The sequence below is a fragment of the Terrapene carolina genome, unplaced genomic scaffold (assembly GCF_002925995.2).
Source record: "Terrapene carolina triunguis isolate 2854851 unplaced genomic scaffold, T_m_triunguis-2.0 Scaffold23, whole genome shotgun sequence".
Taxonomy (NCBI): domain Eukaryota; kingdom Metazoa; phylum Chordata; order Testudines; family Emydidae; genus Terrapene; species Terrapene triunguis.
Window position 1 is genome coordinate 5,201,411 of NW_020664374.1, and position 18,015 is coordinate 5,219,425.

The 18,015-nt window shown below is 40.2% G+C and overlaps 1 protein-coding gene across 1 annotated transcript in view; it reads right to left on the reverse strand.

Annotated features, from left to right (window-relative positions):
• LOC112113620 (dehydrogenase/reductase SDR family member on chromosome X) overlaps window positions 1-18,015 on the reverse strand; it is a 227,248-nt gene that overhangs the window by 69,042 nt on the left and 140,191 nt on the right. Inside the window, exon 4 of the mRNA XM_024209969.2 lies at window positions 3,116-3,217. Within this exon, the coding sequence (XP_024065737.1) occupies window positions 3,116-3,217 (102 nt within the window). The remainder of the gene's footprint in view (window positions 1-3,115; window positions 3,218-18,015) is intronic.

Consider the following 18,015-nt stretch of genomic DNA (forward strand, 5'->3'; position numbering starts at 1 on the left):
ACTTTCAGGATCAGGCTCTCAATGCTAAACTAAAAATATTTGACAATATAGAGAACTCTACAATTTCACAAATGGGTTATTTTAGATCTGCACATTAACAAAGTTTCCTTAGAGAAAATTAATTTTCCCCAAACTGCCTAATATTCATGTAAAATGTTTATGTTTTGACAATCAAATATTTTAACAAAAAACATGCAAACACGCATCTTTGTAATCCAATCAGAACAAGTCCAAAGCAGAATTACAGCCGGCATTGCCCTTGTTCTAGTGACTGGTATTTTTGTGATTGAATATGGGAGGCGGAAGAACAACAACGTCTGAGGGTGGAGAGAGGTCAGAGACTAGGAACATATTGGTCCCTTATTGCCTTAAAATCTATGAATGAATCATGTTCCCTAAACACAATATAAATCACACTGAATGGATTTTCAGTGAAGACACTGGAATGCAAAATTAAAAAGGAAAATAAAAATCAATTAGCTTCAATGGCTCTCTGGGCATAATTATGCACTCAGCACTAATCCAAGGTCACTGGGAGCCTCTCTCTTGGTGTCAAAGGATCAGATGCTCACTGTGTTGGAACCTACCGACTTTCCCTGTTAATGTCAGACAAATGCCAGATTATTTACAGGAGCTAAAACAGATGTTGAAGAGAATAGGAAACAAGCCCCCAGAAGCGGAAGCTTGGTGATTCACCATGTGATTGTCAGAGGCTAACCTAATTATTAGAATGGAGCCTTTACAGCGGCTCTGGAGATGATTATTCCTGTGATTCTGTTATAGCCTTAGTAAAAGACAAAGATAAGCCATCCATTTCATTACAGCTTCTGAAAGGATTTTCTTAAAGAGCTAATTTATCTGGGCAACAGTAACTGAGCATGAATTAAATAAAATGCCTTTCTTGGGGGTCATGAAAATGTAAACTAGTTCAGGGCACCGTATGTCAAGCCTCTTTAAAGTTTATATTTTGGACTTAGAGGCTTTGGTGTTGTATCCCGTTTTTTTATTAAATCCATCAAAGAATAACATTTTTAAGATGATGGACTTTGATGTAATAGTCAGGCTCCTTGTTTCCCATGTAGTAATACAGCAAAAATTAACAGCATTGAAAATCAGATGCTTGCTATCATCTTCCCAAAGCCACTCTTTTAGGGTCTAATCCTTCAAACACAATTATATTACCAAGTGTAGTGTTTCATACTTTTGGTTGTCCTATAACTCAATGGGACAAATCAAGGCAATAATGGAACTACATAAAGTTATGAGTAATATGCTCAGTAGTATTTGCAAGATCAAGCATGTATTTCTTACTTCTCTCCCTACCATCATTGTTCCTTTGTCAACCTTGTCTCAGATATCAATGTGGCCTAGTGGTTGTGCTTTGGACTATGACTGTGAAGATCTGGATTCTAATATAGCTTCACTGCTGTTAGTTGGGTGACATTGGGCAAGTCACTTTTCCTCCTTGTGACTCAGTTTCCCCACCTACAAAAAGGAGATAATGATCCTGACCTCCTTGGTAACGAGCTTTGTGATCTACTGATGAAAAACACTATTGAAGAGCTAGATATTATTATTAATATGCCACAGATCAGTTGAATAATTACATAGTTTATGGACCAAATGTTCAAACTTAGGTGCAATATTTAAGCATCCGAGTAAAAGTGGCCTGATATTCAGAATTTCTGAGCATCCACAAATCCCGCTGATGTCACTGGGAGCTGGACACCCCTGAAAATCAGGCCATTTTTATTCGGATGCCTAAATAATTACTTAGATGCTTAACTTTAGGCATCTACATTTGAAAAATTGGGCCTATAATGATTTTTATCTGCTCTGATGAGCAAGAATATACAGTTACAGTATGGGTGTTTGTTTTTACTGCATAGGCTGCAGCTAGGGTGGAAGTTAGCCTTTCAATCAAGAGGTCTGAATAGATCTAATAGAGCTAATGGCCCCTTCTGGCAGACAACTCTATGAAATCCAGAAGTTTTTTTTTCTCTTAAAAGAACACCAAGATCCATTCCACTTTAAGAATCCCGTCCATTGCGGTCAACATTTTGTTCTTGTAGATGCCCAGCAGGGGGAGAGGGTTCTCTTTATGGACACTTGCAGAAGAGAAGAGCTAAGGAGTTAAGATTTGGTACACATTTACATTAACTCCATAGAATAAAACTCTAAATTTTCATTTTAATATTGCGTGAGCTACAGTTTGCTTGCACTATCAAGAGCTCCTATAGTACATCAGTGCATGTAGCAAATCATCTAATGTAATGCAGGTGAAATTATTAGTTTGTTTTGCCCTCAGCAGGGCAGGACAGTTGTATGGGAAGAGAAAACAGTGTGGGTCCTTTTGGATTTCTCGGTTTTCTCCCTTGTGTCTTCATTGAGAGACGGTTCAGGCAAATAATTGGGGGGAAAGAAAAAACAGTGTGTGAGCACTGAAGGGCTTAGACAACAGCCCCAAGTGAGTGGGGAGGGGGCATGGGTTTGTTGAGGATTTGCTTCCAGTTAAAAGCTTATATGAAAAGTTCCCTTTACAGCAGAGTGCTTAGTACAGAGGGGGCTTTTAAAATAAAAATGACAGAAGAAATAATCTCTTTCTGGGCTGGATCCTGAAGATACCATGGTTATAAAAACATTAGATAGTTAGAACTGCTAATCCTAATGTTCAAAAACGTCAAGAGTTAGTCCCCAAAAATCTTGAGATTAAAACAAACAAAAAACAAACACAAGTTGGGTTTTTTATCTGCCTTTGGATTTTTGAACTTTTTGGGTCACATTTTCCAGTTTTTCTCCACAACCATGAGGGCTAGAAACTTTTTAAAAAATGAATGCTGGAATTCTCTTGTAATTCCGTGACTCCAGAAGCTTGGGCTTTAATTAAAAAAAAAACCCACAAGTATCATGACACTTGCAATGCAATCAAAAGAGCTGGCAAACTGAGATATCTCTTAAAATGTACTGAAGTGCTGACAAGGCTGCAAGCAGTGACCGAGTCAATTGCTATCTTGTTGTTTGGTTCAAATAAAGTATCTGAAATGTGAAGCACTGTAAAGAACCCAATACGTCAAAGTCTTACAGTAAGCATGTGAGAAGGTGAAAGAGAACTCACCATTATTCACCAAGACGTGGAGTGGACAATTCTTTGCTCTAAACTGTTGCACAAATTGCCGTATGGACTTCATTGAAGCCAAATCACAGTGTAAAAACTCCACTGGAAAGAAACATAGAAAAAACACCCAGTGAAGTCAGTTTACAGTGAAATAAAACAAAATACAAATTTATACATCACAATCCCACCCATTATGCTTGAGTGTGACCTACAAAGAAAGGGAATTAAAAAAAATAAAATTGGCCTGTGCCCTTTTAAAAATTCTTTATAGTGTATAAGAGGGCTGAAAATGTTCTCTTTTACTCAGATTCAGAGACTTTAAGGTCAGAAGGGACCATCGTGATCATGTAGTCTGACTTCCTGCACATTGCAGTGCACAGAACCTCACCCACCCACACATGTAATAGACTCAAACTTTCACTGAGTTACTGAAGTCCTCAAATCATGGTTTAAAGACTTCAAGTTACAGAGAATCCATCATTTACCCTAGTTTAAACCTGCAAGTGACCCATGCCCTGTGCTGCAGAGGAAGACAAAAAAAAACCCAGGATCTCTGCCAATCTGAGCTGGGGGAAATTCCTTCCTGACCCCAAATATGGTGATCAGTTAGGCCCTGAGCATGTGGGCAAGACCCACCAGGCAGATGCCTGGAAAAGAATTCTATGTAGTACCTCAGAGCCCTCCCCATCTAGTGTCCCATCACTGGTCGTTGGTGATTTTTGCTACTGGCAGTCACCGATGGGCTACATGCCATTGTAGGCAGTCCCATCATACCATCCCCTCCATAAACTAATCAAACTCAGTCTTGAAGTCAGTTAGGTTTTTTGCCCCCTCTGCTCCCCTTTGAAGACTTCACTCCTTTGATGGTGAGAAACCTTCGCCTAATTTTGAACCTAAACTTGTTGATGACCAGTTTATATCCATTTGTTCTTGTGTTAACATTGGAACCTAACTTAAATAACTCCTCTCTCTCCCTGGTATTTATCCCTCTGATGTATTTATAGAGAGCAATTGTATCTCCCTTCAGCCTTCTTTTGGTTAGGCTAAACAAGCAAAGCTTTTTGAGTCTCTTCTCATAAAGTAGGTTTTCCATTCCTTGGTCATCCTAGTAGCCCTTCTCTGCACCTGTTCCAGTTTTAATTCATCTTTCTTAAACATGGGAGACCAGCAATGCACACACTATTCCAGATGCGGTCTCACCAGTGCCTTGTAAAATAGTACTAACACTTCCCTGTCTCTAATGGAAATACCTCACCTCATGCATCCTGGGACAGCATTAGCCTTTTTCTCGGCCACATTATATTGACTGTTCATAGTCATTCTATGATCAACCAAATATACACAGGTCTTTCTCCTACCCCAGTCACTTCCAACTGATAAATCCCCAGCTTATAGCAAAACATCTTGTTGTTAGTCCCCAAATGCATGACCTTGCACTTTACACTATTAAATTTCATCCCATTTGTATTACTCCAGTTTACAAGGTCATCCAGATCTTCTTGTTATGATATTCTGATCCTACTCCCTATTGGCAATACCTCCCACCTTTGTGTCATCTGCAAAAAGTTTTAGCATACTCCCACTTTTTGTGCCAAGGTCAGTAATAAAAATGTTAAATAAGGTTGGCCCCAAGACCGATCCCTGAGGAACTCCACTAGTAACCTCCCTCCAGCCTCACAGTTCACCTTTCAGTATGACTCATTGTGGTCTCCCCTTTAACCAGTTCCTTATCTACCTTTCAATTCCCATATTAATCCCCATCTTCTCCAATTTAACTAATAATTTCCCATGTGAAACTGTACCAAATACCTTACTGAAATCTAGGTAGATTAGATCTACTGTGTTTCCTTTGTCTAAAAAAATAAGTTATCTTCTCAAAGAAGGAGATCAGGTTGGTCTGGCAAGATTTACCTTTTGTAAAACCATGTTGTATTTTATCCGACTCACTATTTACCTCTATGTACTGAACTACTTTCTCTTTCAAAATTTGTTCCAAGACTTTGCATACAACTGAAATCAAACTAACAGGCCTGTAGTTTCCTGGATCACTTTTTTTCCTTTTCTTAAAATTAGGAACTATATCAGCAATTCTCTTGTCAAAAGGTACGACCCCCGAGTTTACAGATTCCTTGCTATTGGACTTGCAATTTCATGTGCCAGTTCCTTTAATGTTATTGGATGGAGATTATCCAGGCCCCCTGATTTAGTCCCTTTAAGCTGTTTGAGCTTAACTTCTACCTCGCCTGTGATAATTTCTACCTCCATATCCTTATTACCCATAGCCACACTACCACTACCTCTAAGTTCTTCATTAGACTCATTCAAAACCGAGGCAAAGTATTTGTTTAGGTTTTTCCCCTTCTTTCATTTTCTTTCAGCTTTTGTTTTTCAAGTTCTTGGTTTTTCACCTTCCAAATATCAGGGATGTCAAGTATGGTCTTCCCTTGTTTTGCTAGGGTATCTGTTGAATTGTTCAGAGCATATTTATTGTGAAATATCATACCTTAATTGAAAGAGAGTTGAATCTTTAACAAAAATGTCTTTTATCCACTGTTAATCAGTAATTAAATAGTTGTCAACAAAATGAATAAACATTCAAACACAAAAGAACCAAAATCCTCCCATGTGTTTTAGACAGTCTGATTAAAAATTGCTTCCCCTTTCAGTTGTTCAACTCCCACTCTCTTGACTTTTTTGATGTCACTAGTTCTCTTGTCTAGAATATTACAGGGCAGACGAGACCTGGATGTCTTATGTGAAAAACTAATAACTCTGCTCCCCCCTTGCTGCTCACCCATCAAACTTTTATTTATTTATTCATTTTATTTTTAAAGCAAAACTTTCAGATGTTTTTTATACATCAAAAGGAGGCAAAAGAAAAAAGTGCAACCTCCCTTTTTTGCAGGCTCCCTTTAGAAGAGCTATGAAAACTGCATGCCATTTTTAAAAATGTAGACTGACAAACATGGAGAGGGGGGTTCAACTACACTCTCTAGACTAGTATATGCTGTTTCTTCTCTCTTTTGGTTTCTTACACATAAAACGACAATTTGTGCCAATGACACAGGACTATTAGGCTAGCCACTTGGTGATTTGAGATTACTATTTATTGTACTGTAACATACTCAGCTTTACTGTTGTGGTTAGATGTTCGGCTGCGTGCGTGTGTTTAGTTATTATCTTGTACATGTGGGTCACCAGTTTGGTTAGATGTTCAGTTGTGTGTGTGTGTGTGTGTGTTCTCTCTGTGTGCTGTTCCAGCTCTGCACAGACAGACAGCACAGCAGACCTCAAACGAACTGCCCAATGACCACAAGATCCACTAAGGTGCAAAGGCGCCAGGCCAGATTTATTGTTGACAAAACACGGTAATAGCACATGGTAGACGCTACGAGGATACTAAGACATGTATGCCCGTGACAATGGACGCAGCTCAGTGAATGGCGGGACTTTCCATTCCCCCCTTGGCAGGACAAAGACACTCCCCCTGAGATATATCTTTATACCCTGATACAAACAAGTTACGTTTGTACCCTTTGACATAATTAGTTACTGCCCCTTGACATGGCTAGCTATTACCTGGCACATGTTGGTTTAATTAAAACATTTTTATTACTTACTATTATCCTGACCTTATCTTTTAGGAGGGGTCAGTATGTTTCTGTTATCCAGGGGGAATGTTTTTGTACCATCCTTGATATCGGGATGTTCTGGTACCACTTGATATCGGGATGTGTTTGTGTAAATACTCTGTGCTTAGCACTTCTTAGGAATGTGTATTTCTGCAATATCAGCCCTGTTCTTGCCAGATTCTGTGAGCAGGTCCTGCCTCATACCAGGACTCTGATATGAAGGCTTATGTTTCAGGCTCTCTTCCTACTACAACTGTTACCTCATTGTTCCCTTTCCCACTTATTCATCTAATCCACATGTTTTATATGGCCATAAGATAGACTGTGAGTTCTTTGGGGTATGATTGTGTGTACAGAGTGCATTACAGCTAAGCCCTAACCCCTGATTGGGGCCTCTAGGAACTCCAGCAAACCACATAAAAAACAGTAATAACACTTATTCAAATTCATTACAGCAGAATAGTTTTCCAGTTTGAAACCGGGGGGAGGGATAGCTCAGTGGTTTGAGCATTGGCCTACTAAACCCAGGGTTGCGAGTTCAATCCTTGAGGAAGCCACTTAGGAATCTGGGGCAAAAATCAGTACTTGGGCCTGCTAATGAAGGCAAGGGGCTGGACTCGATGACCTTTCGAGGTCCCTTCCAGTTTTATGAGATAAGTATATCTCAAACAGCTTTAGAACTTCAGACACAAATGAAGTTTCCAACTGGTTGTCAATTATGTCAGACTACTGTCAATAACACTCTATATATGGTTAGATCTGGCTGCTTTCCTTGATTTTATTTGTATACTGCATTTGCAAGTGGCAATGAGACAACATATTTCTAGGGGATTACTGCACACTGAAAGTGGATACAGCCATTCCTTCTTTGGCCTTCTTGCTGTATAAAGCCACATGAGCAATGCTGTAATCTCCCAGGTAGTTACTACCTGTTGTGTCCTGTTGCTTAGTAACTAATAATGCACGGTTATAACTCTGAACAGTATTGACTACCATCTCAATCTTTCCTTTATATGTGCAAACAGAAATATCAAAAAATACTCTGAATCTACCGTAGCTTTTTATTTCTCCAATCGGCTCTAGTCCCCCAGTAGAAGAGAATTAGGAAAAGAATGGTCGCCTCTTCCATGGGAGATATGCATGCACCATGAAAGGAGGAGTTCCTTTTAATATAATATAACCATAGACACAAAGCATTCGTGACTAGAGCTGAGCAACATTTTTTTGGTGAATAAACTATACACCAAAAACTATTGAGTTCATTGAACGTTTCGACCAGACTGAGAAATCGCAACGGTTCTGAAATGTTGAAACAAAACATTTCATTTTGACCCAATTCAAAATTTTAACAAAAGCAAAGGGGAACTAGATTCACAAAATAGCTTGAGGGCGGTGGGGAAGAAAGAACATCATCATTAGGGCCGGTGCAAGGAAGTTTCGTGCCCTAGGCGAAACTTCCAGCTTGCGCCCCCCCTCCCCCCAGCCCTGCGGCAGCTCCCCCCGCTGTGCCCTGAGGCGCCCCCCCGCCCCCCCGCGGCAGCTCCCCGCCCCAGGGAGCCGTGCGGCAGCTCCCCATCCCAGTTCACCTCTGCTCCGCCTCCTCCCCTAGCACGCCGCCCCTGCTCTAATTCTCCTCCCCTCCCAGGCTTGCGGCGCCAAACAGCTGATTGGCGCTGCAAGCCTGGGAGGCGGGAGAAGTGGAGCAGCAACCGCGTGCTCGGGGAGGGGACATAGGAATACTGTAAAAAAAAAAAGGCACCGCTTTTTGGCACCCCCAAATCTTGGCGCCCTAGGCAACTGCCTACTTTGCCTTAATGGTAGCACCGGCCCTGATCATCATCCTTGTAGCCTTTAGCCCAGTGGGTAGGGTACCCACCTGGGATGTGGGTGTTCAATTTCCCCCTCTTAACTACTGAGGAGAAAGGTGAATGTGCTAACCACTGGGCTTTGGAGTATTCTGGCATAGGTTTTTCCTCAGTCTCTCCTATTGAAGCTGTTTCGCTTTTTATAAAAAATTAAAGAGTCATTGGAGCAGGAACTTGATTTTGGGTCTTACACATTCTTGGAAAGTGAACTAACCACCAAGCTATAGAGCCATTCTCACTCTTTTTCCCTGGCCTAATGACTATTCACGGCCATTCATAGTCATTCATAATGACAATGACAAAGTATTTAACACAATGGGGCTCTGATCCATGAATGGGGCCTCTGGGCATTACCACAATACTACTAATATTGTTTTCTTGCTTCAGGCTCACTTCTTGGCAAGTGTATAATGATATTTTGTAACTTCGTCATTTTAAAATTCCTTCCGTCAAAAGATCTCAACACAGGTCACAAAAATGAATAAACTAACCCTCACAAAGTAGGGAACACTACTCTTTGTTTGCTCATAAGGCAGAGAGATTAAGGGCCAGAAGCTGACACTCTTACTCACGTGTAGTAGTACCTTACTCTGATAGTAGTTCCACTGAAATAAATGGAACTTTTTGGAGATTAAGGTGCTACTCCACATGAGAATGTCTGAATATGGCCTTAAGTGACTTGCCCAGGGTCTTGCAGTGCATCAACAGCAGAGCAGAGAATAGAAACCAGATCTCCTTTCTCCTATGGTTTGTTCTTTTAGCCTGAGTACTAGATTAAAGAATTGCATATTAAGAATCTAAGAATCTAAGGGCTGGTCTACACTGGGGGGGATCGATCCAAGATACGCAACTTCAGCTACTCGCGTAGCTGAAGTCGAAGTATCTTAGATCAAATTACCTGGGGTCCAGACGGCGCGGGATCAATGGCCGCGGCTCCCCCGTCGACTGCGCTACCGCCGCTCGCTCTGGTGGAGTTCCGGAGTCGACGGTGAGTGCATTCGGGGATCGATATATCGCGTCTTAATGAGACACGATATATCGACCCCGGATAAATCGATTGCTACCCGCCGATACGGCGGGTAGTGAAGACATACCCTAAATGATACTGCCAGATTATAACAGTTTTAAGTATAGTCAAATTTACCACCCACATATATTTTTTTTAACTACCCTTTAACCAAACCCAACATTTAGCAATAGAGACGATACAAATGACTGCAGATTAAGGGCTTCTCTACACAGTGGAGTAATGCGCTCTAAAGGAGTTGTATTTTCTAAAGTGCATTAATATGATGCGCATTTTTATTGGTCCGTGTAGAGAAGCCCTTAACCTGCAGTCATGAGTCTTGTGCATGTCAGTGCGCTCACCCCACTGCGTAGTTAAGCCTTAACTTTGCAATAGCTTTGTTACTTGACCAATATAATGAGAAACAACAGCTCATGAAGTTTTTCATGTATAGTGGGTCTGGGCAAAGAAAGCAAACGTTAGCTTTGATGGAATACAAACAAAGTCAATACTTCTCCAAGTTAAAGCTGATACCAATATTAGGCAAAAATTATTTTTAACATTTTCAGCTTATCAGTCCATTAGGCCTCAAATCATTCATGTCCCCAGAATTGTTAACAAGTGTAATTTTGTTTATGTTCTAAGTTTATTAGCATAATAGTTCTTTAAAACTAATCAGTCCTTGGCTTTGCATGTGGCTTTCAAATTCTCAAACAAAAACAGAGCAAGAACATAGGATTTGGAATTTAGGAAGAGGAACACTAGCAGCTAATGCTGCTGAATCATCATAATGATTTCTAACACTATTCCATTCAGCAGTTCCTTCTACTATTCTTTCACACACAGACATTCACTTCTAGAATGACACATGTGCCTGTATTTCTTTCCTCTGTGTGGGTATGTCTGACACTCTGATCTAGGTAATACCTTCACTAAAAGCAAAGCAATTACATCTTTGTCAGATGCTAGCTAAAATATTCACACAGAATGAAAAAAAAAAAAGATTTGACTATTACTTTGCTGTAATCTGGGGACACCTAACTCAATACTCAGAAAGTTATTAGCTAATTACATACAAATGGAGTGTAATGGAGCAAAAAGATGACATGAATTCATTCTGTGCTTATTCACACCCAGACATGCATGTTTGATATTATCGATATTGCTGCTTTGCCCAATGTGACAAGTTTTTTAACATATATTTATTCTATTGTCACATTTTGCTTAAGCAGGTACTGGCTGTACCTCAACATCATAACAATGTCTGCTTTAAATCTTCTGTACATAAAAATCAAACAAAATGACTAACAACAAACTGCAAAATGTACATTGCTGGAGACAGAATGGTCATCACAAACCTGGCAAGCACAATCTCACCTGTATCTGTGGCACACCCACCTTCAAACTTCTATCCAGTACACTTGGATGCTATATGGGAGGTAAGGAGCTTTGAACTTCCCCCATCTCAAGCTAAATGGTCCTAAGGAAACTCTTTGCTCTCCCCGCTTTTACAGATCATTAACAAATATAGCTAACCAAAGTTGATCCTTATACAGATCAACTCTCTGTTTAAACAGGTTTCTGTAATGTTCAAAAAAAGAGAAGAAAATCCAAACGCACCAAATCTCAAAGTGCACCCTTGTGGTGTCATAACATGGGTGCCAAAGTGCATAAGTAGAAATTGTGAACTTTCCAAGACAGTATACTGTAAGTCCTTGGTTAAGATCAGTAATAGTGGCGTTCTCCAGCCTATTCATTGCAATATGACTTTTGTGGGGGGTGTTTAAGGAATACTGTATTTAGAAATTCTTGGTGGATAATTATTTGCACATGCTTTTTTCCAGAACTGTTTGAACATTGCCTGTTCAAAGGAAACAATTGAAAAAGCAGTTTATAGTGCCATTTCTTAACTACGTAGCTTTGACTTATTGTACTAAGAGGGAAGGGAAAAAAATCTCAGGATTTACGTTTCAGGAGTTACTTTAACAAAAATAAAAAGGCTAAAACTGAAAGGATTTTTTTTTTCAAAGTGCAGCTTGACTCACCCATTTTCACCTCCTATAACTTAACCTTCTTGGTGAGTATATTTATATATAAAAAAAGGAGTGTAACAGAATTAAATGTCATAGTCCACTGACCCTCTTGTGTGTCAAATTCAGCCAGTTCTACTGCAACACTTGGTCCTTAAATAAGCAAAATTTAGAATAAGAGCTCTGCTTTCAACTTCCATCACTAGCAACTGCTCCACTTACTGCCAAAATAGTACATCATTATAACAGACTCTCCAGACTGATTCACAGTTCAGTCACCTTTCCAGAGCACATATCACAGAATGGTGGTGCAAAAAGTAGTTCAGATAAAGGCTGAGACTACTCAAGCATGATTGCCTCAATCTATTTATACCACAAATTGTGTGTTATTTGAAACAAGCTTCCCCCCCCAAAAAATGTATACATTACAGGTACAGTACACATGTGTTTCATAAACACATGTAAATACACTGCCTTGCTGTATGATATTTGTATATGTTTGAGGCGCAATATGGACAGGGCTTGAAAAACCGAGCAGCCACCATCTAACCAGAGGCCTAAACCTACTCGTCAGAGGCAGATACAAAAAATGAGAGGAAGGGATGACACCTGCAAGGTCCAGGGGCAGTCCCAGGTGAGAAAGCTGGGTAAGAAGCCTTGCCTCAGCTGCCTGCAATGGAGAAGGGTTCCTCTAGGGAGGGAGTTTTCCCCTGATTAGTTATAACAGCCTATGAGTATTAGATGTCTGTTACATCTGAAGCTCACTCCTATGGCTGCTGGAAAGTTGGAGCTCTCTGTCCCCTCCCCACATTCCAGAGCCTCCTGGTTGATGGGTATGTCCACTGCTTTCCTTATACTCAGGTCCCTGCTGCAGTGAAAGGTGTGGGAGGTCTCTGCTAACTTGACAGACTCTTGCTTACTAGGAGGAGATTTTCTGTAGCTCTGCCCCTTCCCCAGACTGGTTTTGGGGGGTCCCCCTCTTTCCTGGGTGTCTTTAGGATCTGCTTCTGACCTTTCTGTAGCTTTAGGGTGAAATTGACAAGGCTTTGTCAAATTTGCAGCTGTCCACAGGATTCTGAATGGCACCAGAGTGAAAATGACCAGAGACTTAACAGTTTCACTCTGCAGATGTGGTTTGGCAAAAGTAGGTGCAGGAGCAGGGGCACCAGAGTTGCCTGTTAGAAGACTCAGGAAGGTAGCTATGCATCAGTTCACATTTGGAAAATTTTCTCCACAACCAAAAGGGTTAGAAACAACCTGGACCAAGGATCTGGCATGAAAAGTCCCATTTGCATCACTGGGATGGTACAAAGGGAACTTACAGGTGCTCTAATGAAGCAGCTGAGGATTCCTCTGTCAAAAGGGAATCTCTTGTTGAAAGAAAGAAACTGCTTGGAATCTCCTTGCCCCTATTAGCTGAGGAAGTTTTCCTACTTGACACAGGTGAATGGGTTTTTGAAACAGTGAATATGGACACTTTTCATTCCTATAATTAGCAAGCTGCAAATTGTTTTTTTTCCCCTCCACAGTTGACATTCCATCCCCCTGTGCAGAGGGCCAGCACAAGACCTACTCTATGCATCACTTACATTCCACTTATGCCTGCAAAATAGGGCTTAATGTGGGGCATAAGTGGTGCATTGTCCTTGTAGTGCCTCTTCCCCCTAATAGAGGAGTGAATTTCACTTATATGCAAAACTTTGTCCAAGCAATGCATAGGTATTTGCCATCAAATACAATACAAAAGAAAAGAAATAGTGATCCCTGCTGATTCTTGTTAGTTTGTTCTCATGGCTGCATAAAATTCAAACTAAGTACGGTACATTAAAAAAACAGGTTCTTGTAAATTGAAGATAAATAAGGTATGAGAAATTCTCTTTTGTTCCTTCCCATCAAACATTTAAAGTGATTATAGGTTTCTCCAACAATGTGCTAAAAGTTTTAAAAACCGGTGGGGAAACTAAAGCTTATCTTTACCCCTTGAGAGGTTGAATGGAAAAATCAGCATCCAGCACAGGTATATATTATTAAAGATGGTAAAAATCAGCAGGGCAGAAGCAGGACAAAATGAAAATATACTTCACAGTTAGCTAGGACTGACACAAAACCAGATTGACTAAATAACAGTCAAGCATACCCAGACACAGGGCCAAATCCTAAAACGGTGTAAATTGCTGAAGTTCAGTGAGTCAATGGTGCTCAGCCCAATGATATAAGGTGACGTTCTAGCTCAAACTTTGCAAACCACAACCTCTATCATCTCTTTTAAATTTCCCAACTCTAGAGTTGCAATTTGCAGTGCATTCTGGGTGCAAAGGCCAAAAGCTAAGACATTTTAGATATGTCGACACTGGCCCTGTAGATGTAATTTGCAGTGGGGGCACACATACCTGCACTAGCTCTGATTGAGCTAGCATGCTACAAATAGTCTAGCTGAAGTGCCACAAGAAACAGGTGGGCTACCTGCCCTAGCATGATCCTGTCTGAAATCATAGGCACATACTCAGGGCGGCTAGCTGGTCTTGCTGTTGGCACTTCTACTTTTAGCATGCTAGCTCGATCAGAGTTAGTGCAAGTATGTCTACACATGCTGGAAATTACACCTACAGCTCAAGTATAGACTTACCCTTTGAATCATATACATATTCTATTGATCAAGATTTCTAAAAAACAGAAATATGTGCAGGAACAAGAGAGCTGGGCAGAGAGCAAGAGGGCCCGGTTTAAAAAGTAACAATCAGGACTTCAGAACCTTTTATGAAAAGTGCACATACTCCAAATTATGCACCCAGCTCTTCTCACAAAATGTTCACCCCTAAGACTTACAGAATTTGTGTTTTCTGTATGCACAATGTGCCGTTTGCAAGTATGCATGCACTTACTAAATCAAATCCACTTTTTCTGCAAAGCTAGCAAAGCCTCTAGTCCCCAATTAAGGCAATTTACATACCAGGTTTCAACTTCAGCCATCTTTTTTGTATCCCTGCTCCATAGTCCCTTCCTCCCGCAAAAAGTGTTAGGGTTTTTTAAAAAAAATAAAGTGATCTCCTTCATAAAAAACATAAGAATGGCCATACTGGGTCAGTCCAAAGGTCCACCTAGCCCAGCATCCTGTCTTCTGACAGTGGCCATTACCAGGTGCCCCAGAGGGAATGAACAGAACAGGTCATCATCAAATGATCCATCCCCTGTCACCCATTCCCAGCTTCTGACAAACAGAGGCTAGGGATACCATCCCTGCTCATCCTGGCTAATAGCCATTGATGGACCTATCCTGAAGGAACTTTAGTTCTTTTTTGAACCCTGTTATAGTCTTGGCCTTCACAATATCCTCTGGCAAAGAGTTCCACAGGTTGACGATGCGTTGTGTGAAAAAAATACTTCCTTTTATTTGTTTTAAACCTGCTGCCTATTAATTTCATTTGGTGACCCCTAATTCTTGTGTTATGAAAAGGAGTAAATAACACTTCTTTATTTAATTTCTCTGTCATGATTTTACAGACCTCTCATATCCCCCCTTAATAATCTCTTTTCCAAGATGAAAAATCCCAGTTTTATTAATCTCTCCTCATATGGAACCTGTTCCATACTCCTAATCATTTTTGTTTCCCTTTTCTGAACCTTTTCTAATTCCAATATACCTTTTTTGAGATGGGGCACCCCACCTAACTCAAAAAGAAAGGGCCCAAACTTCCCAGAAGCATTCACTTTTGGACAGAGACTGACGAGGGGAAGTTAGCTAAAAAGGTGAATTTTTCAGAAAATTATGGATGTGTGCAAACGGGATTTTACAATGGACAACTTAATTACAAGCTTAGCTGTAGTATTCACTATATTAGCACATCAGAACTTCCTTTAGATGAGGGAGCTCCCATGCAGATTAGTGAGCTTTATGGATTGCCAGATGCAGGAATGGGGTCAATGCTAGTGACGTCACAGTGCTCACACATTTCTCAAGGCTTGGCCATATAAATTCCATTGTTGCCACTGATGATGCTTCTATTCTCTTGTCTTGGATGTTACTACAAAGAAGGAGGCTTTACTGAAGTGTGAATTAGATAGATCCTCTTGTAGGTGTAATTCATTGCCCCATGTTCTTGATTTTTTAAAACCACACAAAATTATATCCTTAAATGTAGCAGGTCTGCTTGTTTAGACTAATACAAGTTAAGACAAACTGGCCGGTAATGGAACTGAAAACATGAATATATTCTTTTCAAAGGAGCACCCAAGCAAATCTTTTCTAGTATGCTGAACAGAGGTTTCTCTACAGAGACAAATACAGCAAATAAGGTTCGAGAGCTACAATAATTCACTCTTAATAAGACCTGTAGTCAACGTTGTGTCTAAATCTCACACTTACACCTTCAAGATGGTGTTCAGTTTTAAGATAAGAAAACCATTATATGATGGCAAGATAGTTTTCCCATTGGCTACATCTCCTGGAAAGAGCTTACAATACTGGAGAAATACAGAAAGATGCAACTGTTTAACCTTTCAACACCACAGGATAAGAGCAATCTTCTTTGTGTATAGATATTATTGTAATACAGCTCGGTATCACCAGCAAAACACCTTGGAGTTCTGTGATCTCTGAGCTAATAGAAGTAGGTTGGTTATGGTTATACTTAATACTTCAAAGATCAAAAATTCTCTTGTGGAGGTCAAATCATTTTTAAACAAATGATTAAAAGTCAATATTTTTTCACTCTAGGCAAGGATATCTTAAGGGATGTACAGTATGTTCAATATTTCTGTGCCCGATTTGACACTGACAAGACACACAAAGAGACTATTTTCCCTTTAAATTACCTTTTGAGAGTAGAAAGACATGTCAGTGCAAAACACTGCCATACCTGAACAAATGTGTCTTAGGAAAGTGTTTCCTATTCAAGAAAAAATATGTCAGGTGATTACTTCATCAACAATATATATTTTTTCCTGGCTGGAAATATTGGGAATAGCCTCACAACTATAACACATTAGAAACAAGAATATATCATTTGGGGTAGGAACGTGGGGACCTCTCGGTTGTTTAACAGCAGATTTTAGATACTGCATTAAAAAGTTCACAAGGTTAAAAAAGAATAATTCCATACAGAGGGTGTAAAACCAGAAAGAGGTCTGGTCTTTCTGGATATGTGTTATGTTTCTTATATAACTGAATCGCACAGAAAAAAAATCAAGCTTCTCCACGCATTTGTACCTTAGTTTAAAGCAGAAAAGGGGCTATCTACTTTCTCTCCCTCTTCCTTAAGAGGTTATTGTACATAAAAAGACAGAACAGTGTTGCAACCATAAAACATTTTAACCTAGTTCTAGCTTCCTCCCCATTAACTAAGCCACAGATATACATACATGTTGCTATACTCGGAATGCCCTTCATTCTAGTCTAGTAAGCAGAAGTACTGTGGAATTGATACACAAACATCCAACCTAATTACTGTAACCTAGAAGATCTGGAATCTAACTTTTTGTGATGGGGGAGGAAGGAGGTCTTCAATTTCCTTCCCCTTCTCCCTGGCCAAGGGAGCATTTATTTCTCTAAGACAATGACAAAAGAATGTTCTTAGCCAGTCCAAGTAGGAAAAAGACTATCTGGCTATCTCTCTTGGCCCCCCCATGACTGCATCTTTATGTATTTAACCTGAAAACACACCCTTAGGAGGTAGGGCAGTACTATCATCCCTGTTTTACAAATGGGGAACTAAAACACAGAGAGAGTATGCAACTTGCCCAACGTTACACGGGAAGCCTGTGCTGGAGCACAGATAATTGCATCACAGTCTCCCAAGCCCCGGGCTAGTGCCCTAATCATGGGATCATCCTTCCTCTCTCTTTCATTAGGTTATGCCATGTTTACTGCATACATGGCATATACGTGTGGCCATTCCACATTTCTGTGCATGAACATCACAGTCAGTCGGCAGTGGGAAAGATAGCTGCTTATTTATGAAGCTACTGCAGCTAGCAAATGAAATAGAAAAAGAGCCTAAGACATAAGACCTCGTAGCAGAGGCCTGGTATAAGGCAGAACCTGTTCACACAATCTGGCAAGAACAGGGCTGATATTGCAGAAATACACATTCCTAAAAAGTGCTAAGCACAAAGTACTTGCGCAAACACATCCCGATATCAAGTGGTACCAGAACATTCCGATAACATTCCCCAAGGATAAGAGAAACATACTAACCCCTCCTAAAAGATAAGGTCAGAATAACAAAATAAAAATGTTTTAATCAAACCAACATGTACAAGGTAATAAGTAGCCATGTCAGGGGAGCAGTAACTATGTCAAAGGCAATGCTAGTTTGTATCAGGGTATAAAGATGTATCTCAGAGGGAGTATCTTTGGCCAGCCGAGGGG